The following is a 24,457-nucleotide window of genomic DNA, read 5'->3' on the forward strand; positions in this document are numbered from 1 at the left end:
GAGGAGTGTGATCCCACGATAGTTAGAACACACCCTCCGGTTCCCCTTCTTAAAGAGAGGAACCACCACCCCGGTCTGCCAATCCAGAGGTACCCCCCCCGATGTCCACGCGATGCTGCAGAGTCTTGTCAACCAAGACAGCCCCACAGCATCCAGAGCCTTAAGGAACTCCAGGCGGATCTCATCCACCCCCGGGGCCATGCCACCGAGGAGCTTTTTAACTACCTCAGCAACCTCAGCCCCAGAAATAGAAGAGTCCACCACAGATTCCCCAGGCCCTGCTTCCTCATAGGAAGACGAGTTGGTGGGATTGAGGAGGTCTTTGAAGTATGCTCTCCACCGATCCACAACATCCGCAGTCGAGGTCAGCAGAACACCATCCTCACCATACACGGTGTTGATAGTGCACTGCTTCCCCTTCCTGAGGCGGCGGATGGTGGTCCAGAATCGCTTCGAAGCCGTCCGGAAGTCGTTTTCCATGGCTTCCCCGAACTCCTCCCATGTCCGAGTTTTTGCCTCCGCAACCGCTGAAGTCGCACACCGCTTGGCCTCTCGGTACCTGTCCGCTGCCTCAGGAGTCCTATGAGCCAAAAGAACCCAATAGGACTCCTTCTTCAGCTTGACGGCATCCCTCGCCGCCGGTGTCCACCAACGGGTTCTAGGATTACCGCCACGACAGGCACCAACTACCTTGCGGCCACAGCTCCAATCAGCTGCCTCGACAATAGAGGCGCGGAACATGGTCCACTCGGACTCAATGTCCAGCACCTCCCTCGTGACATGTTCAAAGTTCTTCCGGAGGTGGGAATTGAAACTTGCTCTGACAGGAGACTCTGCCAGACGTTCCCAGCAAACCCTCACAATGCGTTTGGGCCTGCCAGGTCTGTCCGGCATCCTCCCCCACCATCGCAGCCAACTCACCACCAGGTGGTGATCGGTTGAAAGCTCCGCACCTCTCTTCACCCGAGTGTCCAAAACATGAGGCCGCAAATCCGATGACACAACTACAAAGTCGATCATGGAACTGCGGCCTAGGGTGTCCTGGTGCCAAGTGCACATATGGACACCCTAATGTTTGAACATGGTGTTCATTATGGACAATCTGTGACGGGCACAAAAGTCCAATAACAAAACACCACTCGGGTTCAGATCCGGGCGGCCATTCTTCCCAATCACGCCTCTCCAGGTTTCACTGTCGCTGCCAACATGAGCATGGAAGTCCCCCAGTAGAACGAGGGAATCACCCGGGGGAGCACTCTCAACTACTCCCTCGAGCGAATCCAAAAAGGGTGGGTACTCTGAGCTGCCGTTTGGAATACAATGATTTGCAAATCATTTTCAACTCATATTCAGTTGAATATGCTACAAAGACAACATATTTGATGTTCAAACTGATAAACGTTTTTTTTTTTTGCAAATACTCATTAACTTTAGAATTTGATGCCAGCAACACGTGACAAAGAAGTTGGGAAAGGTGGCAATAAATACTGATAAAGTTGAGGAATGCTTATCAAAGACTTATTTGGAACATCCCACAGGTGGACAGGCAAATTGGGAACAGGTGGGTGCCATGATTGGGTATAAAAGTAGATTCCATGAAATGCTCAATCATTCACAAACAAGGATGGGGCGAGGGTCACCACTTTGTCAACAAATGCGTGAGCAAATTGTTGAACAGTTTAAGAAAAACCTTTCTCAATCAGCTATTGTAAGGAATTTAGGGATTTCACCATCTATGGTCCGTAATATCATCAAAGGGTTCAGAGAATCTGGAGAAATCACTGCACGTAAGCAGCTAAGCCCGTGACCTTCGATTCGGCTTCATAGTAAAAGAGTGCGGGTACTAGACTGGCCTGCCTGTAGTCCAGACCTGTCTCCCATTGAAAATGTGTGGCGCATTATGAAGCCTAAAATACCACAACGGAGACCCCCGGACTGTTGAACAACTTGAGCTGTACATCAAGCAAGAATGGGAAAGAATTCCACCTGAGAAGCTTAAAAAATGTGTCTCCTCAGTTCCCAAACGTTTACTGAGTGTTGTTAAAAGGAAAGGCGATGTAACACAGTGGTGAACATGCCCTTTTCCAACTACTTTGGCACATGTTGCAGCCTTGAAATTCTAAGTTAATTATTATTTGCAAAAAAAAAAAAAAAAGTTTATGAGTTTGAACATTAAATATCTTGTCTTTGTAGTGCATTCAATTGAATATGGATTGAAAATGATTTGCAAATCATTGTATTCCATTTATATTTACATCTAACACAATTTCCCAACTCATATGGAAACAAGGTTTGTAGAATTACTAATGGAGCCATTGTATGATGAGCTACAAGGCTTCTAATTTAGTTGCTGAATTATACAGTAAGATATTACCTCATTTCCAGTATTATTTTCTCAAAACTATTATTAATTATTATTAATAATGGTTCTATTCTATCTACACTTCCGTTAAAATGTACTTAACACTTATTCTCCTGTTTGATACTAATGTTGATACCGATACTTTATATTTTCAAAATCACTCAAAGATTAAATTTTTTATGACAACTATAATCAGACAAAAACACAGGATGGCATTATAACAATAATAATTAAATTGTGGCAGTCGAAACAATGAGGCGAGAGAGCAGTAGTTCTGAGCCGGTGAGTTTATTCTCAAATTTCTTTCCACAACAACACTCTTTCCCGGAAGTGTGTCCCCTTATAACTGGTCACATCCGACCTATCCACCAATCCCCAATCTGGTGGCAAGAACAATTAGTGCCACGCTACACAGGCCCCCGCCCCAGAAACACCAGATTTGCCAGTAACACAAAACACACTTTGCAGAGAGAAAAAAAACAACCAAAAACACAGAAACCACCAAACTAGGTTTTTTTTAGGTGATCTAATAGGACGCCCATAGCGGCTAGTCCGCACAGTGTCCATGGGTAGAGACAATGTTGCCCTTGGGGGCCGACCTCGACGCTGGCGAGCCTGGGCCGAAACAGTGGGCAATTCAGACCGTCTGTCAAAAGAGGTAACAGGGTCCAGAACAGATGCAAGCGGCCGGCCCCGACAAGGTGGGAGTGCAGGTAGCGTCACGCCATCCGGGTCCTGATGGGCAGGCTTTATCCGATCGACCGCTCATGCCAAACCCCCAAGTCTATGACAAAGTTCTTGATCCCTAGTTTCAAAACTCGAAAGGGGCCGTCGAAAGGAAGTTGGAGTGGGGAGCGATGACCACTATGACGGGGGAACACAAACTTTGTCGGCAGGAGGTCTTTGGGCATATGGAAATGAGGCAAACAGTGATGCATGGGGAAAGGCACCATTGGGGATGGCGTGGCGAAGTTGGTAGAGTGGCCATGCCAGCAATCGGAGGGTTGCTGGTTACTGGTTACTGGGGTTCAATCCCCACCTTCTACCATCCTAGTCACATCCGTTGTGTCCTTGGGCAAGACACTTCACCCTTGCTCCTGATGGCTGCTGGTTAGCGCCTTGCATGGCAGCTCCTGCCATCAGTGGGTGAATGTGGAAATAGTGTCAAAGCGCTTTGAGTACCTTGAAGGTAGAAAAGCGCTATACAGGTATAACCCATTTATTTATCATTTATTGACTTGGTGGCCCCCTGAGCAGCAGGACGCTGGGCCACTTTTGTCCCTTGACCCGAGGTTGTGGGCAGGACGTCGCCTGGCACCCTCAGGGGCTGACCGTAGACCAATTCAGCAGCCGTGGCCTGGAGGTCATCCTTCAGAGCAGAGCGCAAGCCCAACATTACCCACGGTAAACGGTCAACCCATCCACTGTCTGTGAGACTTGCCTGCAGGGCAGCTTATAGCGAGCAATGAAATATTTCAGACATACTTGCCAACCCTCCCGGATTTTCCGGGAGACTCCCGAAATTCAGCGCCTCTCCCGAAAACCTCCCGGGACAAATTTTCTCCCAAAAGTCTCCCGAAATTCAGGCGGACTCAGGTCCACGAGGACCTGAATCCGCTAACCCACAACATAAACAGCATACCTGCCCAATAACGTTATAACTGAATGATGGAGGGCGAGTTCTTGGTTTCTTATGTGGGTTTATTGTTAGGCAGTTTCATTAACATCCTCACAGCGCAGCAACAACACACAACAACAGCAGTCACGTTTTTGTATACCGTAAAGCAGTTCGTCTGCCGTAAATGTTGTGACACTCTTAAACAGGACAATACTGCCATCTAGTGCATTTGATGAAAGCACTTTTGTGCGTGCCACACAGCAATGCATCATCAGAGAGGGTGTTCAGCATGGTTCGAAAAATAGTGACAGAGAATAGAACATGAGTAGATGAGTGTTATGTGTGTGTATATGTGTAAATAAATGAACACTGAAATTAAAGTATTTATTTTTTATATATATATATATATATATATATATATATATAAATATATATATATATATATATATATATATATAAAAAATAAATATATATATAATAAAATACATATATATATACATATATATATATATATATATATATATATATATATATATATATATATATATATATATATATATATATAGCTAGAATTCACTGAACGTCAAGTATTTCTTATATATATTATATATATATATATATATATATATATATATATATATATATATATATATATATATATATATATATGAAATACTTGACTTGGTGAATTCTAGCTGTAAATATACTCCTCCCCTTTTAGCCCCCCCACCCCCACCTCCCGAAATCGGAGGTCTCAAGGTTGGCAAGTATGCTTTCACAGAGCCCGTTTGCTTGAGAGTGATAAGCAGTAGTGCGATGCAGCTGTACCCCCAGTCCGACAGCGATTGCATTCCACAGCTCTGAAGTGAACTGAGCTCCCCTGCCTGAGATCAGGTCAGACTGTGTGCCAAACCACGTGACCCAGCTGAAAATAAAAGCCCGAGCAGTCTTGTTCGTTGTTGTGGACGAGAGTGTAACTATCTCTGGCCATCTGGTAGTTCTGTCTACTATAGTGAGGAGATGAGTGCACCCAGACACACATGGTCAAACCGCCGATCTGGCACCTTGTAGGTGGACCATGGCCCGCTGGCAGGACATACGGCTTGCCGACCCCCTGACATCCTTCCGCATGCTTGGCCAGACGAATTTGGTGCTAACCAGCCTCACAGATGCCTTCACGCCGGGGTGAGAGAGAGCTTGCAAGGCGTCAAACACCCACCGGCGCCAAGCCGCAGGAACCATCGGAAGAGGTAGACCAGTAAAAATGTCACAGAGCAATGTGGAACCATTGCCATGGCAGGGGACATCCACAAACTGCAAACCGGTTACCGCTGTGCGCCCGGCCTGAAGATCTGGATCCTTGCTCTGATCCGCTGCCATCTCTGGGAAGTCGAGACCCAGGTGTACATCACTGACAAGCACCCGTGACAGACAGTCCGCTACTCCATTGTGCAAGGAACGAGTCCCCAAAGTGCAAATATTTTAACAACCCGAAAAGAAAAAGAAAAGTGTCTATTGTCAATTTTCAAAACAAATACATACAACTTATTTTCGTAATGAAATTCAAATATTTAACAATGTATTGAAACAACAGTAGCATAAGGAAAGTAAAAACCCAAAAGAGACAAAATAAATATTACACACATGATATTCTTTTTTTTTTCTTTGATGCTAATCATTTTTATAATGTATCTTAGAATGTGGGAGGTTTTCATGTTCTTTTTAAATGTACTTTGTTATATATATATATATATATATATATATATATATATATATATATATATATATATATATATATATATATATATATATATATATATATATATATATATATTTAACAATGTATTGGAACTTCAGTATATATATATATATATATATATATATATATATATATATATATATATATATATATATATATATATATATATATACATATATATATATATATTATAGTGTGTGTAATTTTTTATTTTGTTTCTCTTTGGTGTTTTGTCTTTTCTTATGCTATACTGAAGTTTCAATACATTATTAAATATTTAAATATTACTACAAAAAAAATTTTTTATATATATATATACAGTATATATATATATATGTATATATATATGTATATATATATATATATATATATATATATATATATATATATATATATATATATATATATATATATATATAATGACAGAATTAAACAAAAAAATATTTGGTTTACATGACATGACTCTGGATATGTAAATATGGAATTTTCCTAGTAGACATAACAGTTTGACAGCATTCTCCAATGGAGCAGTCTGGGGAAACATCCTGGAGGAATTTTGATTGAAGTGAGTCACAAGGGTAACATTTTTTAATTATTTTGATGTATAATTATTTAACTTTATTTGTGATGATTTATCTGTTATGCTCAGTCCAATTTGTTCCAAATTAATTTGAGGGAAATTGTCACTGCCTACTCCCACCTTGCGGTTTGTATTGTGAGTTTGCCTCTTTTGGTGCAGTTGACCTTTTTCTTACAGTTCTCCTTCCCCCTAGAGTTCCTGTGTTGCCCTTGTGGGCAGAGTTGTGGGACATGCACAGCTGCTTCCAATTGACCCTGGTGCTACTTAAGCAGCACCTTGATAGCTGGATGGCACTTGGCGATTCCACTTCTCGGCTCTCCACGCCTGTCTATTCTATGCTTTGAGTATTTTGCTACCTTGGCCATTCCCAGTGCCATCCAGCTTGGTGTTGTTTTGTAGTTTTCACGTCTTGCAACTCCAACCCAAGTTGAGTTTATTTTTGTATATGGTAGCTTTGGTTCTTTTTTCCACGGTGCACGTTTTGTCTTGTCTTTTTCGCACTGTTGCGTTTTTGTTACCTTCTGTTTGGATTGTTTTTGTGTGTAGATTTATGCAGTAAAACTGTTTTACTCAGCATCCGTCCACATCCTTGGGTTCCTCTCTACTGTGTTGAACAGCACTCTGACAGAAGGAGTTTCTCCAAAACGCAAAACCCTTTGGCGGACAAGTTTGTGATTAAAGGCTTTACATGTAAAATGAAAGGTAAAAGTGGTAGGAAATGGATGGATGTACAGTAAAGCTCTGTGGGATGATGTACGTTATTGACTTTTCCCTAACATTCCAAACTTTCCCATGTTTTCTGAAATTGATATTGTTTAAGGCAGTGTTTTTCAACCTTTTTTGAGCCAAGGTACATTTTTTGCGTTGAAAAAATGCGGAGGCACGCCACCAGCAGAAATCATTAAAAAATAAAACTCAGTTGACAGTAAAAAGTCATTGTCCCAATTGTTGCATATGACTTTAAACCATAACCAAGCATGCATCAATATAGGTCTAGTGTTTTAGTTTTTGTCTTGCGCTCCTATTTTGGTGTTTTTTTCTTATTTGAGGGTATTTTCCTGTAGCAAATTAATGTCTTCCTTTGAGCGATATTTCCTGCATCAACTTTGTTTTAGCAATCAGGAACATTTCAGTTGTTTTTATCCTTCTTTTTGGGGACACTGTTGATTGTCATGTCATGTTCGTATGTACTTTGTGGACCCTGTCTTTGCTCCACAGTAAGTTTTTGCTGTCGTCCAGTATTCTGTTTTTAGTTTACTTTGTTACCAGTTCAGTTTTAGTCTCGTTCTGCGTAGCCTTCCCTAAGCTTCAATGCCTTTTCTTAGGGGCACTCACCTTTTGTTTATTTTTGGTTTAAGCATGAGATACCTTTTTACCTGCACACTGCCTCCTGCTGTTTCCGTCATCTACAAAGCATTTAGCTACCTGCTGCCACCTACTGATATGGAAGAGTATTACACGGTTACTCTGCCGAGCTCTAGACAGCACCGACACTCAACAACACATCATTTGCAGATTATAATTACTGGTTTGCAAAAATATGTTTAACCCAAATAAGTGAAATTAGATAATCTCCCACGGCACACCAGGCTGTATCTCACGGCACACTAGTGTGCTGCGGCACAGTGGTTGAAAAACACTGGTTTAAGGTATTCTGAGAAAGGGGAAAAAATCATGAAAAACTTTTAGAAACAATAATTGTCATGTGTAATTTTATTCAGAAATGTAGATTATAAAAACAAAACTATCCTTCATAACCTTCCACATATACAGGTAATGTTGCCATCTTCTCTAATCTACAAATTGCATGAAGGGGACTTACATATAAAACAATGTTCATATTACAAAAGAGAGTAATAAAGATAATTAATAGAATGGATTATCGAGACCCAACAAATGATACATAAAGTCACACATTTTAAAAGTAAATGATCTTCTATAAAACACAACTGAACAAATGATGTATAAAGTAAATAATAATATGCTTCCAGAAGTGGTCCAGAAGTTGTTTCAGACGTGAACCAGTAAATATGAACTAAGAGGGATTTATGTGTACACAAAAACAAATGTATGAACAAATGTAAAACAAATATGTATATCATATAAAGGAGTTCATCTATAACATTAACAGTTAAAAACAAAAATAAAAATGGTTTCTGAATATCTATATACACAGAAAATGTATTTGCAACATGTTTTGTCCTGTTTATTCACACCTTTTCAGTCAAAGTGTTACGTTCATTTTTAAATAAAAGTACACAATGTGGTGTATTAAAACATGTACGTGACTGAAAAAAGCACTAATATAAAAATGTTAGAAGAATATTAACAAGATTGTGTTTCACACACAACAATGATGTCACACATGTTATATGTGCTGATGTTGTTAGAAAGTCAAACAATTTGAGTTTATTTCAAATCCTGCATCTTCATTTGCTGCTGCTGTTCTCACCAGCACACTTGTGTTTCTTACACTGGTACTTAGAAGAGAATCTTTCACCACACACACTGCAACTCAACACTTTCTCTCCGGTGTGTGTTCTCATGTGTTCTTTCAAATGCTGACTTTGTATAAAACTTTTACAACATACTGAACATATATATGGTTTTTCACCAGTGTGTGTTCTCATGTGTCTTTTCAAACCATTATGTTGTAAAAAACTTTTACAACATACTGAACATATATAAGGTTTTTCACCAGTGTGTGTTCTCATGTGTCTTTTCAACTCACCACATTGTATAAAACCTTTATGACAGACTGAACATGACAAAGGTTTTTCTCCAGTGTGTATTCTCATGTGTGCTTTCAAATAGAGACTTTGCATAAAACCTTTGCCACATTCTGAACAGATAAAAGGTGTTTCACAAGTGTGTATTCTTGTGTGTCTTATCAAACGTGCCTTGTCGGTGAATCTTTGACCACAAATTGAGCACATTAATGGTTTTTCTCCAGTGTGTGTTCTCATGTGTACTTTCAAATTGTATCTTAGTACAAACTCTTTACCACATTCTGAGCAGGAAAAACGTTTTTCCCCAGTGTGTGTTCTCATGTGTACTTTCAGATTACCACTTTGTACAAAACCTTTACCACATTTTGAGCAGGAAAACGGTTTTTCTCCAGTGTGTATTCTCATGTGTACTTTCAGATCCCAATGGTGTTTAAAGGTTTTGTCACAGTGAGAACATGTAAAGTGTGTGTTGTCAGTGTGACATGTCTTATCATCTTTAGAGTCTTCATCATCAGTGTCAGGAGAGTGAGACGTTGTGTCGTCACTATCTGATAGTGGAGCTAAGATCTTGTCTGCTTGTGATCCTCCACAGTGGTCTCCATCAGCTTCTGTTGTCATGTGTTTAGTTGAGCTGCTGCTTGGAGGCTGCGCCTCTCTCTTCTCCTCACTTTCACTTTCGACCTCATCATCTTCACTCTTCACAATCACACCAGTCAATGGCATCTTGGTGACATCAACCTCCTCCAGTCCTTCAAGATGCTCTCCCTCCTGACTGATGCTGTGTTCCCCTTCTTCCTCTTTAAAATGAGAGGTGAGTGGGTCCTCCTTGTTCACTTTAAAATAGGGTGTCAGTGAGTACTCCTCTTCCTCTTTAAAATGGAGGTTCAATGGGAACTCCTCTTCCACCTTCAAAGGGGGGGTCGGTTGGTCTTCCTCTTCCTTTTTAATTTGCAGGGTCTGTGGCATCTCGTCTTCCTCTTCAATATGGAAAGGCTGTGGCTCCTCCTGCACCATCCTGAAGCTCCACTTCTGTTGCTCAGGGAGAAGATGTTCCTCTCAGACGTCTGCAGGACACAAAAAGACAAACATGTTTTAGAATCGTCCAGCTCTGCTCAGTCACACAATGCATTTGGTACATTTAAAGTACTTAAGAAAACCAAGTCACTGTATGAACTGTCTTGAAATCTATGTGGTGGACAAACACGCTGCTTTTTACAACATTAATTACAGTTAAAGACTCTGAAAAGGTGGACTTTTTACAAAGAAATGTACGTTGCAATAAATGATTTAATATAGAATTACTAATGGAACCATTTTATAATGAGCTACAAGGCTCCCAATTTAGTTGCTGAATTATGCAGTAAAATATTACCTCATTTCCACTATTATTTTCTCAAAACTGTTATTAATCTACTTGCTACTTTATGGTTCTATCTACACTTCCGTTAAAATGTACTAAACACATTTTCTTCTGTTTGATACTTTGCATTATTTGTGGGTAATACTAAAAATGTGGGTATGGATCCACCACCAAGTAGTTACAGGGGCAGTATCGCTCATACTAATGTTGATACTGATACTGTCACGGCCCGGGCGCACTCCAGTGCGCATTTATCCGTGCGCTCTGTGGAGCGCACCTCCAAGCGTGCGCAAGCGCGCGCCACTCCCGATGCAGCAAGCGGCTGCATTCAATCGCCAATCAATCAACTTTACACACATGTCGCCGATGAGCTTACTGGGCTTCTTAAGCCAGTGCAAACCTGCGTTCCGGGCCAGAACGTAGTTACCTGTTCCAGTACAGTAAGCCAAATAGCTCCAGCTTTATGCACACTCTCTCTCTCCGTGTTTCTCCCTCTCCGTGTTCATTTATCTCGTGTCCATTGTCGTCTTCCAGCAGTATTCCTCCATTCCTGCATCACGAGCTGTGTGTCTTGTCTCCCCGTATTCCCTCTGGTTCCCTGGCTGCCTCTTGGATCTCGACCTCCAGTCTGGAAACGGACTTTGACGCCTCGCCCCTGCCCTTGACCTTACGCCTGCCCACGGATCTCCGAGCTTGCCTTGCCCCCCTTGGATTTCTGCTCAACACTACCGGTAACACTCAACAGCTAATCACTACACATAGTCGCACACCACACACATTTGGGTTAGTTTCGCACCCCATACTTGTGTTAATAGAAAAAAATGAGCTAAAACTACGTCCCAGCATTCTGTGCCATCTTCTTCTCCCTGTACCGTAACAGATACTTCATATTTTCAAAATCACTTAATGATTACATTTTTGATGACAATTATAATCAGACAAAAACACAGGATGGCATTGTAACAATAATAATTAAATATTAAAAAAATTCCTGCCAATTAATTTGGTTTTGGCTCTTAAATTCCTCCTGTGTCCACGGTCTTATTTCATTAGTTTATAAACAAAAAAGACAAAACATTTATGAAAATATAAAAAAAACATCAATCTAACCTGATATCTATACTGATAACATACTTTTTGTTATTTTCCATATTTATATCGATCCAGCTTTGTTTACATTCAAGAACTCTAGCTTCCTCTGTAAGAAATGTAGTTAATTTGTCGCCATGGAGGCGAGGATTGCGATCTTAGAAGAGGCTATGCACTGTGGAGGGATGTTAGCTCGCTCGATAGAATGCTACAGAATGTTGAGGACGCATTTGTTCGCTTGTCGCTTTAAGATTTGCCGACAGCTACAATCTGTCATCAACAATTATTATTACTATGATAGTCTTAAAAGCTCTATTGTGGGCCGAAAATAATATCATTCATATCGTATAGCATCTTTATTAGATAACCCTACTGTTTACAGCAGGGCTACTCTCCTGGCAGCTGGGGGCCAAATTGGTCCCTGGAATGACACCACACGGGTCCCCGTGTTCAGTTCAAAACTTGGGGGACAAACATTTTTGCAGTAACTTCTTAAAAATACTAGAGTGCTCCTGTTGTACAGAGGAACTTGGACCATGTGAACACATTAGCATATCCTTGTATTGACATTTTAATGTTCACTATAGAGGACACTTGTATTTTGTATAACAGGACTATTTTCTTCAGAAATGTGTAACTGACAAAAGAAATAGAGCAAAAACAAACATCCACTGCAGAGGACGCCGGTTCTCAAAATAAGAATAATAGTGAAGGGAGAATGTGAGAAAATGTGGCCCCCAGAACGATTAAGTTGAAGAGCCCTAGTTTACACGAACAAGAATACACATAAAGATATAGAAGCTGAAACAAGTCAATATTTTTTAAGTATCTGATCAAATAAAAACTTACCCGTCTAATAAGTGACAGAATCTTCTCAAAGAAAACACTTTAAATACATGACATGATGTATGCTCTAAAAACTATAAACAGCCTCATTCTGACATAAACTATTTTGTATACACAATGGAATAAAAACAGAGTAAAACTAATAGGCGTATGTTTCTTTCTGGGGAAGCTATATAGCCTTGGTCTTGTTTTGTTGTTATTGACGCTATTTGACTGCTTTTTGTTTACCTCAAAAGACGTTTTTTTGTTTTAATCAGGACCTTTAACCGGACTAGAGAGCTCTTGAGTGTAAAAAAGCAACGATAGGAGCCTCGATAAAGAAATTGACAGCAAGTATAGAATCAGTTTATGCTCGATACTACAGTGATTAGATTTATTTTTTTATTTTTTTATTAGCACAACATCTTTTGTCGGTTTTGTTATTGTTCACAAACTCAGGAAATAAGTCCCTGGACACAGCAAAACTTTTAAGACTTTAATTTAAATCAGAGCCAATAATATAAAATATTTCATCGTTATTGATACACTTTTAACTTGTGTTGTCTGATTATAACTGTGATCAATATGATCTTGAAAATCAAAATGGCATTTTTAAAAGCAAAATATACAAGACCACCACCAAAGGCTAACATATGTTAGCAACAGCGGTTTAAGAGTAGTACATAAATGTTTGTTATTGTCAAACTTTGTAAAACACTTCCACACAGACCGAATGAAATGTTGGCTTTTCTGACCGTCAATCACGGCTGTGATTAGATGTGATATGATATGATATGTGTAAGATGTAAATATAAACGGAATACAATGATTTGCAAATCATTTTCAACCCATATTCAGTTGAATATGCTACAAAGACAACATATTTGATGTTCAAACTGATTTATTTTTTTTTGCAAATAATCATTAACTTTAGAATTTGATGCCAGCAACACGTGACAAAGAAGTTGGGAAAGGTGGCAATAAATACTGATAAAGTTGAGGAATGCTCATCAAACACTTATTTGGAACATCCCACAGGTGAACAGGCAAATTGGGAACAGGTGGGTGCCATGATTGGGTATAAAAGTAGATTCCATGAAATGCTCAGTCATTCATAAACAAGGATGGGGCGAGGGTCACCACTTTGTCAACAAATGCGTGAGCAAATTGTTGAACAGTTTAAGAAAAACCTTTCTCAACCAGCTATTGCAAGGAATTTAGGGATTTCACCATCTACGGTCTGTAATATCATCAAAGGGTTATGAGAATCTGGAGAAATCACTGCATGTAAGCAGCTAAGCCCGTGACCTTCGATCCCTCAGGCTGTACTGCATCAACAAGCGACATCAGTGTGTAAAGGATATTACCACATGGGCTCAGGAACACTTCAGAAACCCACTGTCAGTAACTACAGTTGGTCGCTACATTTGTAAGTGCAAGTTAAAACTCTCCTGTGCAAGGCAAAAACCGTTTATCAACAACACCCAGAAACGCTGTCGGCTTCGCTGGGCCTGAGCTCATCTAAGATGGACTGATACAAAGTGGAAAAGTGTTCTGTGGTCTGACGAGTCCCCTTTTTAAATTGTTTTTGGAAACTGTGGACGTCGTGTCCTCCGGACCAAAGAGGAAAATAACCATCCGGATTGTTATAGGCGCAAAGTTGAAAAGCCAGCATGTGTGATGGTATGGGGGTGTATTAGTGCCCAAGACATGGGTAACTTACACATCTGTGAAGGCCCCATTAATGCTGAAAGGTACATACAGGTTTTGGAGCAACATATGTTGCCATCCAAGCAACGTTACCATGGACGCCCCTGCTTATTTCAGCAAGACAATGCCAAGCCATGTGTTACATCAATCTGGCTTCATAGTAAAAGAGTGTGGGTACTAGACTGGCCTGCCTGTAGTCCAGACCTGTCTCCCATTGAAAATGTGTGGTGCATTATGAAGCCTAAAATACCACAGCGGAGACCCCCGGACTGTTGAACAACGTAAGCTGTACATCAAGCAAAAATGGGAAAGAATTCCACCTGAGAAGCTTAAAAAATGTGTCTCCTCAGTTCCCAAACTTTTACTGAGTGTTGTTAAAAGGAAAGGCCATGTAACACAGTGGTGAACATGCCCTTTCCCAACTACTTTGGCACGTGTTGCAGCCATGAAATTCTAATTTAATTATTATTTGCACAAAAAAAACAAAGTTCATGAGTTTCAACATCAAATATGTTGTCTTTGTTGTGCATTCAATTAAAATAGGTTGAAAAGGATTTGCAAATCATTGTATTCCGTTTATATTTACATCTAACACAATTTCCCAACTCATATGGAAACGGGGTTTGTATATGATAATAGCTTCAATGCAGAGGCAACTTGTTTTCCACTCTACTGTTACTGTCTATTCCTGTCCCTGACCGGGCTGCCCCCACCCCAGCAAAAGACGACATAGAACTCCACAGAAGCCACCATAGTGTGGTAAAACAATGTGCGGCAGTGACCCGCACACCCCGAAGGACCCCTTTGACCCTTCTAGTACACACTGTTTAAATTGTGAGTCCAGTCCAGTTTATTATTGAGGTGAACACCCAGGTATTTATTTGAGTCCAATATTTCTATCCCTGGAACTGACCGCCAGGAGTCAATCACAAGCTTTTGTTTCACTGGTGTTCAAGTGCAGGTGATTACGTGCACACCAGTCGACAAATGTGTAAACGGTCCGTTGCCATGTGTCAAACAATGCTGTTGTTCTTATTATATAATATATTAGTTTTGTAATGTGTTGTGTGCATGCATGCATAAAGCGGTGACCGTCTTGACTGCAACGTTCCCACAGCATGCGCACAAATGTTGCGCAGTGTTGCAAGTGCGCGAGTACAACAATAAAGATGGCTTCCATGTAAGCTAACGCAAGCAGTGACACTACAAATAAACACTAACAGTACAAATAGTTCTTTAACAGCCAGTTCGTCGCTGATTCACCAACACTCTCATCGTTGCTACTTTACACATTTTCACACAATCACAACACTTCCTACTCACCCTTGATCTCTGCTTAGCGATGTGTTGATCACTTCCGCCTCTCTTTGTTAACAGCTAACAAGCTAAGCTAACTAGCGAGCTCCACTAGCTAGCAAGCTAAGCCTGAGAAGAGACGCTTCAAAGTCCACTGTGAGGAGTTGCGTTAATCCTGACACGAATAACTAATACAGTTATTCGATGGACGACTAAGTACAAATATAAAAATGAAAGAATAATGTAGACTTAAAGACCGCACTGCTATGTTGCGTTTTACGACACTGGAAAACACAGTCGTTCTGCGCATGCGCACGGTACACGTACCTTCATAAGATGTCTGAGTCAGACGCTCACTAGTTTACAACCGAGACGTATTTACGTGTTTCAGCGCTCCTGTTTGTTGTTTCTTCCCACGAAGTGCCTTGGAAACATTGTCTGTAAGTCCTGTGTCTGTTTTATGAGTGTCACGTAGACGTTGTGTGCAAATGTAGAAATAATACAGTGCTACGATAGCGTGTTATCCTGTTTAGCTTGCTGCTACTTAGCATGTAGCTTCTTTGCTCGCTAGCTCACTCCTCTAAGGGAGGGTGCAATGTTTGTGTCTCTCCTCCTCAGTCATAGTATTTAATGTATCTTATCCCATGTTGTTTGCAATCATTTTACATGTAAATATTATGCATGTGTGGCTTTGACTGTTTCATGGGCTATTAAAGGCCTACTGAAATGCGATTTTCTTATTTAAACGGGGATAGCAGGTCCATTCTATGTGTCATACTTGATCATTTCGCGATATTGCCATATTTTTGCTGAAAGGATTTAGTAGAGAACATCGACGATAAAGTTCACAACTTTTGGTCGCTGATAAAAAAAAGCCTTGCCTCTACCGGAAGTATCAGACGATATGCGCGTGACGTCACAGGTTGTGGAGCTCCTCACATCTGCACATTGTTTACAATCATGGCCACCAGTAGCGAGAGCGATTCGAACCAAGAAAGCGACGATTTCCCTATTAATTTGAGCGAGGATGAAAGATTTGTGGATGAGGAAAGTGAGAGTGAAGGACTAGAGGGCAGTGGGGGCGATTCAGATAGGGAAGATGCTGTGAGAGGCGGGTGGGACCTGATATTCAGCTGGGAATGACTAAAACAGTAAATAAACACAAGACATATATATACTTTATTAGCCACAACACAACCAGGCTTATATTTAATATGCCACAAATTAATCCCGCATAACAAACACCTCCCCCCTCCCGTCCATATAACGCGCCAATACAACTCAAACACCTGCACAACACACTCAATCCCACAGCCCAAAGTACCGTTCACCTCCCCAAAGTTTATACAGCACATATATTTCCCCAAAGTCCCCAAAGTTACGTATGTGACATTCACATAGCGGCATGCACGTACGGGCAAGCGATCAAATGTTTGGAAGCCGCAGCTGCATGCGTACTCACGGTACCGCGTCTGCGCATCCAACTCAAAGTCCTCCTGGTAGGAGTCTCTGTTGTCCCAGTTCTCCACAGGCCAATGGTAAAGCTTGACTGTCATCTTTCGGGAATGTAAACAATGAAACACCGGCTGTGTTTGTGTTGCTGCAGCCGCCCGCAATACACCGCTTCCCACCTACAGCTTTGTTCTTTGCTGTCTCCATTGTTCATTGAACAAATTGCAAAAGATTCACCAACACAGATGTCCAGAATACTGTGGAATTTTGCGATGAAAACAGACGACTTAATAGCTGGCCACCATGCTGTCCCAAAATGTCCTCTACAATCCGTGACGTCACGTGCCGGCGTCATCATACCGAGACGTTTTCAGCAGGATATTTTGCGCAAAATTTAAAATTGCACTTTAGTAAGCTAACCCGGCCGTATTGGCATGTGTTGCAATGTTAAGATTTCATCATTGATATATAAACTATCGGACTGCGTGGTCGGTAGTGGGTTTCAGTAGGCCTTTAACATACGTTTATGAGCACTGTTTACATGCTATTGTATGGGCTGTGTGTGTATGTGTGAAAAGATGTTATGCAGCAGACATGTATGGAAATGTAGTTACCGTACTTGTTAGTGTTTATTTGAGATATATGTTGTGTCTATACAGTTTTACAAAACGAAACAACAACAAGGAAAAGAGAAAACAAAGAAAGAAATTACCAATTAGACAAGAGGAAAGGAAAAGTGTATTCTTTGTGAAAAACCACGAAAGCTTCTTAAAGATAAAAGGCCTGTACTATTTCTTTCTTTTCCTTGGGATCTTCATGTTAACTATCTGTCAACTTGTTTACGTCACGGACACAGACACGTAGGACGAAATACAAGTAGTTTTCCTATCTTATTATGTGAGCAGTGTACACAAATGTTAGTCAGCTAAACCCATTGTATACATTCTTAGACCGGCGTAATGTATTTCGAGCTGAATCAGCCGTAAGTTTGGAATCTTAATCAAACGTGAAGAATTTAGGCCTATTTGTTTCCAGAATTCTGGGTCACAGCTTGTGGATACATCTGAGTACCTCCTGGTACCCTAGCACCTCCAAAACCCTCAAATCTAAACTCCAAACATCCCAGAACAAGCTAGTCAGATTACTTCTAGACCTCCACCCCAGATCACACCTCACTCCTACCCACTTCTCCAAAGTGGGCTGGCTCAGGGTGGAGGACAGAGTAAAACAACTTGCACTAAGCCTAGTCTATAAAATCCGCTACACCTCCCTGATACCGAAGTACATGTCAAACTACTTCCTTAACGTAAATGACCGCCATAACCACAACACCAGGGGGAGCTCCACTAACCATGTTAAACCCAGATTCCGATCTAACAAAGGTCTTAACTCATTCTCTTTCTATGCCACATCAATGTGGAATGCGCTCCCAACAGGTATAAAAGAAAGGGCATCTCTATCCTCCTTCAAAACCGCAATAAAAGTACACCTCCAGGCAACTTCAACCCTAAACTAACACCTTCCCCGGATTGTTAATAATCAAATGTAAACAATCAAATGTAGATACTTTTCGTATGCCTTCTGATCTCTCTCTCTCTCTCTCTATGTCCACTACTTGCTGTACATATCCTACCAAGTCAGACCTACACTGTTTCAATATCCATTTCTCTGTTCGCAATTGTTGATGACTGATGATAACAACCAAACCTACCCCCCCCCCCCCCCCCCCCCCCCCCCCCCGAATTGTAAATACTGTAAATAATTCAATGTATACACCCTGATGATTATCTTGTGTGATGACTGTATTATGATGTTAGTATATATGATAGTATATATCTGTATCATGAATCAATTTAAGTGGAACCCGACTTAAACAAGTTGAAAAACTTATTCGGGTGTTACCATTTAGTGGTCAATTGTACGGAATATGTACTTTACTGTGCAACCTACTAATAAAAGTTTCAATCAATCAATCAAACCATTTGGAAGTTGAGATACCTATTGTGTTATCTATTCTTGATAATAAAGCATATCATTTGGATAAAGCTTCGGGGGCAGATATTTTGAAGAATTTAGTGGTAGTGGGATTACTTTCCCATGTTGTTTTGTTGAATCTTGTGCTGATTACAGATTTGGTTTGTATATATTCTAGGAATTTGTTAGGATTATTTGCATATTGTGTTATTAAACATTTAAAAGAGATACAACTGTTTCCATTGATGCTATCTCCAAGGCATCTGACTCCCTTATCATACCATGTTGGAAAGTTCAATGGTTTCTTGTGAAACAGAAAATCAGGATTATTCCAAAAAGGTGTCAACTTTAAGATTGGGGAGTAATTCAAGCGATTCAGATCTGACAATGTGGAGGAAATATTGATATATTTAATGTTCCCTTTGTGCAGTGGAATCAATGAGGTGCTCTGAAAGTCAAAATTAGTAGGTAACATATTACATTTGGACCAGTTGATGGAGTAATTTGAAATATAACTGAATTTATCAATGAGTGAGATTGTCTTGAAGAGAAGAATGTGGATTTTGTAGGAAAAGTAATACATCATCAGTATAAAGGCTTATTTTTATGATGAACGGTTGCAGTGTGGATGCCTTTAATATTGTCATGCTGTCAAATTGTGGTTGCAAGAGGTTCAATAAATATAGCAAACAGTGACGGAGAAAGTGGACAACCTTGGCTAGTGCCCCTCATAAGATGAACCCTTGAAGAGATTTGGCTGTTTGTTCTAACTGAAGCTGTAGGGAAACTATTTACAACCTTGATCCCTGCTATAAATGAGTCTCCAAATCCAAATTTCTGTAGAATAGCTAGAAGAAAATTCCAATTCACTCTATCAAACGCTTTTTCAGCATCTAATGAAACAACAGCGGTTTTTAAATCATGAATAACAGAATAATCTATCAGGTTGAGTAGACGATCGAAGCACTCTTCAATATAGTATTCGAGCGCCTCCAGATTTTGATATTTTAATGTTTGCTTTTTTGTTTTAGTTTATTTTGGCAGATGTCTGAATGACTCAGAATTGTTTGACAGGCTCGTGATCCGCTTGACTGTTTTTTTCCCGCGTCACTTACGGTCTCACGAGACTACAGCATTACTGACGCCTCCTCCTCACAGCCTACTGACCAACTGCCCCTCACAACCTTTTCATCTTCGACCCAACTCTCTCGTTTGAGTCACACATTAAAGGGGAACATTATCACAATTTCAGAAGGGTTATAACCATTGAAAATCAGTTCCCAGTGGCTTATTTTATTTTTCGAAGTTTTTTTCAAAATTTTACCCATCACGCAATATCCCTAAAAAAAGCTTCAAAGTGCCTGATTTTAACCATCGTTATATACACCCGTCCATTTTCCTGTGACGTCACATAGTGATGCCGATACAAACAAACAAGGCGGATAGAACAGCAAGTTTATAGCGACATTAGCTCGGATTCAGACTCGGATTTCAGCGGCTTAAGCGATTCAACAGATTATGCATGTATTGAAACGGATGGTTGTAGTGTGGAGGCAGGTAGCGAAAACGAAATTGAAGAAGAAACTGAAGCTATTGAGCCATATCGGTTTGAACCGTATGCAAGCGAAACCGACGAAAACGACACGACAGCCAGCGACACGGGAGAAAGCGAGGACGAATTTGGCGATCGCCTTCTAACCAACGATTGGTATGTGTTTGTTTAAAGGAAACTAACAACTATGAACTAGGTTTACAGCATATGAAATACATTTGGCAACAACATGCACTTTGAGAGTGCAGACAGCCCAGTTTTCATCAATTAATATATTCTGTAGACATACCCTCATCCGCTCTCTTTTTCTGGGGGTCTGGCGGCAGATTTCTTTGACTTTATCGTTGGAAATGCATCTGCTTTGAGTGTCGCAGGATATCCACACATTCTTGCCATCTCTGTCGTAGCATAGCTTTCGTCGGTAAAGTGTGCGGAACAAACGTCCAATTTCTTGCCACTTTTGCATCTTTGGGCCACTGGTGCAACTTGAATCCGTCCCTGTTCGTGTTGTTACACCCTTCGACAACACACCGACGAGGCACGATGTCTCCAAGGTACGGAAAACAGTCGAAAAAACGGAAAATAACAGAGCTGATTTGACTCGGTGTTTGTAATGTGTTTGAGAAAATGGCGGATTGTTTCCCGATGTGACGTCACGTTGTGACGTCATCGCTCCGAGAGCGAATAATAGAAAGGCGTTTAATTCGCCAAAATTCAACCCATTTAGAGTTCGGAAATCGGTTGAAAAAAAATATAGTCTTTTTTCTGCAACATCAAGGTATATATTGACGCTTACATAGGTCTGGTGATAATGTTCCCCTTTAAGAGTGATACTAAAACAGCCTTCTTTCATCTCCGTAATATCGCTAAAATTTGACCCATTTTGTCTACCAGCGACGCTGAGATCATTATTCATGCGTTTGTTAAGTCTTGTCTCGATTACTGTAACGTATTATTTTCAGGTCTCCCTATGTTTAGCATTAAAATACTACAGTTGGTACAAAACGTGGCTGCAACGCCATCCTGTGTTTTTGTCTGATTATATTTGTGATCAAAAATGGAATCATTCAATGATTTTGAGAAGATGAAGTATCAGTATCAGCATTGGTATGACTGATACTGCCCCTGTAGCTACTTCGTATTCGATCCATACCCACGTTTTTAGTATCACCCACAAATAATGCAAAGGATCAATCAGGAGAATACGTGTTTAGTCCATTTTAACTGAAGTGTAGATATACTTAACCATGTTACAACAGGAAGTTTTATCGAGACAGAGCCCATCCATCCATCTTCTTCCGCTTATCTGAGGTCGGGTCGCGGGGGCAGCAGCCTAAGCAGGGAAGCCCAGACTTCCCTCTCCCCAGCCACTTCGTCCAGCTCTTCCCGGGGGATCCCGAGGCGTTCCCAGGCCAGCCGGGAGACATAGTCTTCCCAACGTGTCCTGGGTCTTCCCCGTGGCCTCCTACCGGTCGGACGTGCCCTAAACACCTCCCTAGGGAGGCGTTCGGGTGGCATCCTGACCAGAGGCCCGAACCACCTCATCTGGCTCCTCTCACGAATCTGTAAATCATTTCCGTGTCCGGGCCGGATGAGGTTTCCCGTGTTGAGTCTAATTAAGTCAAAGTAACCATTAACAGCAAATTACCAAGTAGATTAATAACAGTTTTGAGAAAATAATACTGAAAATGATGTAATATTTTATTGCATATTTCAGCAACTAAATTTGGAGACTTTTGTAGCCTGTTTTAAAATGGTTCTGTTTGTAATCTTAAATGAAATAATGGTAACACTTTAGCATGGGAAACATATTCACCATTAATCAGTTGCTTATTAAAGTAACAAAAACTTAATTTAGAGTTATTTGGACACTACGGGAACATACAAGGGTGAGGGTTAGGGTTACTAATAAGCAATAATTCTGAGGTAATTGAGGGAAGACTCTTAGTTAGTGGCTTACTGGTTGTAAAATAAGGCCATGCAGAATAAGGCATTAATAAGTATTTAATGATGACTAATTAAGAGCCAATATGTTACTAATTTGCATGTTAATAAGCAACTAATTCATGGTGATTATGTGTTCCCCATACTAAAGTGATACCGAAATAATTTATTGCAAAATCAATTTTAAACCATATCGTCCATTATGTTCAAATGTTTCGTGTTCAGACAAATCTTTTTTTTCTTTGTAAGAAAGGTTTTTTACCTGCTGACACTTCAGCCTTCGTTAAATATTTCGTAGCTTCCTGGTGTGACTTGTCTAAAAAAAGCTGACCGGGTCGGGAAAACTTTTAAAATACAGTTTTCCTGCCCCGGCTTGTTTTTTATTTCCTGTGAATAAAGAGCAGCGTGTTTGTGTGTCACTGAGATGTCAAGACGGTTCATACAAGCACTTTTTTTTTCTTAAGTGCATGTAAACTTACTGAATGCATTGTGTGACTGAGCAAAGTTGGACGATTCTAAAACATGTTTGTCTTCTTGTTTCCTGCAGACAACTGTGAAGAACATCCTCTCCCTGAGCAACAGAAGTGAAGCTTCAGGATGGTGAAGGAGGAGCCACAGACCTCCCACATTAAGGAGGAAGAAGATGCGCAACAGACCCTGCACACTAAGAAGGAAGAGGAGTACCCACTTACCCCCCGTTTTAAAGAGGAAGAGTACCTAATGACCCCCCATTTTAAAGAGGAAGAGGGGTACCCAATGACCCCCCATTTTAAAGAGGAAGAGGAGTACCCAAATACCCCCTATATTAAAGTGGAAGAGGAGGAACACAGCATCAGTCAGGAAGGAGAGCATCTTGAACATTTGGAGGAGTTCCCAGTGATTGGTGTGATTGTGAAGAGTGAAGATGATGAGGTCAAAGGTGAAAGTGAGGAGAAGAGAGAGGCGGAGCCTCCAAGCAGCAGCTCAACTCAACACATGACAACAGAAGCTGATGGAGACCACTGTGGAGGATCACAAGCAGACAAGATCTTGGCTCCACTATCAGATAGTGACGACACGTCTCACTCTCCTGACACTGATGATGAAGACTCTAAAGATGATAAGACATGTCACACTGACAACACACGCTTTAAATGTTCTCACTGTGACAAAAATTTTAAATACCGTGGTAATCTGGAAGTACACATGAGAATACACACTGGAGAAAAACCTTTTTCCTGTTCAATCTGCAGTAAATATTTTACTCAAAAGCCGCATTTGAAAGTACACATGAGAATACACACTGGAGAAAAACCTTTTCCATGTTCAGAATGTGGTAAATGTTTTGTACAAAATGGTGATCTTAAAGTACACAAGAGAATACACACTAGAGAAAAACCTTTTTCCTGCTCAGAATGTGGTAAAGATTTTGTACTAAGACACAATTTGAACTTACACATGAGAACACACACTGGAGAAAAACCATTCGTGTGCTCAATTTGTAGTAAAGGATTCATCCACAAGGCACATCTGACAAGACACACAAGAATACACACTGGTGAAAAACCTTTTATCTGTTCAGTATGTGGTAAAGGTTTCACACATAGTCACAGTTTGAAAAGACACTCAACAACACACACTGGATGAAAACCTTTTCCATGTTCAGTCTGTTGTAAAGGTTTCATACAAAGTGGTGAGTTGAAAGTATACATGAGAACACACACAGGAGAGAAAGAGTTGAGTTGCAATGTGTTTGGTGAAAGATTGTCTTCTAAGTACCAGTGTAAGAAACACAAGTGTGCTGGTGAGAACAGCAGCAGCAAATGAAGCTGCAGGATTTGAAATAAACGTTCACTTTCTAACAACAACACATATAACATGTGTGACATGATTGTTGTGTGTGTAACCCAATCTTGTTAATATGATTTTAACATTTATAGATTGGATATTTTACATAGGTTATTTTTTCGGTCAAGTACATGGAATACTATCTAACAATATGTACTGTTATTTAAAAATGAAGTTAACTGTAAAGGGGGAGAGTTAACAGTATAAAACATGTTACATAACAATACAAATTTAAGTGTGTATACATTATCATTATTCACTTTTGTACTATTCAAAATAGTGTTTTTATACAGTTTTTTTAAATAGCGTTACATATTTATATTTGTAATTGTAAGAGTGGCCTTTTATTGTGGTCAGCCTAAGACACACCTGCACTATAA

The 24,457-nt window shown here is 40.4% G+C and overlaps 2 protein-coding genes across 2 annotated transcripts; one reads left to right on the plus strand and one right to left on the minus strand.

Moving 5' to 3' along the window:
* Window positions 1-8,055: 8,055 nt before the first annotated feature.
* Window positions 8,056-15,675, minus strand: LOC140679189 (uncharacterized). The gene is made up of 2 exons (XM_072914187.1): window positions 15,356-15,675; window positions 8,056-10,112 (listed from the first exon to the last, which is right to left on the minus strand). Exon 2 carries the CDS (start codon window positions 10,060-10,062, stop codon window positions 8,749-8,751), a length of 1,314 nt encoding a protein of 437 aa, XP_072770288.1. The 5' UTR covers window positions 10,063-10,112; window positions 15,356-15,675; the 3' UTR covers window positions 8,056-8,748.
* On the plus strand, window positions 15,625-24,124 carry LOC133570485 (uncharacterized). Its single transcript, XM_061923162.2, has 2 exons — window positions 15,625-15,768; window positions 22,798-24,124. Exon 2 carries the CDS (start codon window positions 22,848-22,850, stop codon window positions 23,874-23,876), a length of 1,029 nt encoding a protein of 342 aa, XP_061779146.2. The 5' UTR covers window positions 15,625-15,768; window positions 22,798-22,847; the 3' UTR covers window positions 23,877-24,124.
* The last annotated feature ends 333 nt before the right edge of the window (window positions 24,125-24,457 follow it).

The sequence above is a fragment of the Nerophis lumbriciformis genome, linkage group LG01 (assembly GCF_033978685.3).
Source record: "Nerophis lumbriciformis linkage group LG01, RoL_Nlum_v2.1, whole genome shotgun sequence".
NCBI classification, from domain to species: domain Eukaryota; kingdom Metazoa; phylum Chordata; class Actinopteri; order Syngnathiformes; family Syngnathidae; genus Nerophis; species Nerophis lumbriciformis.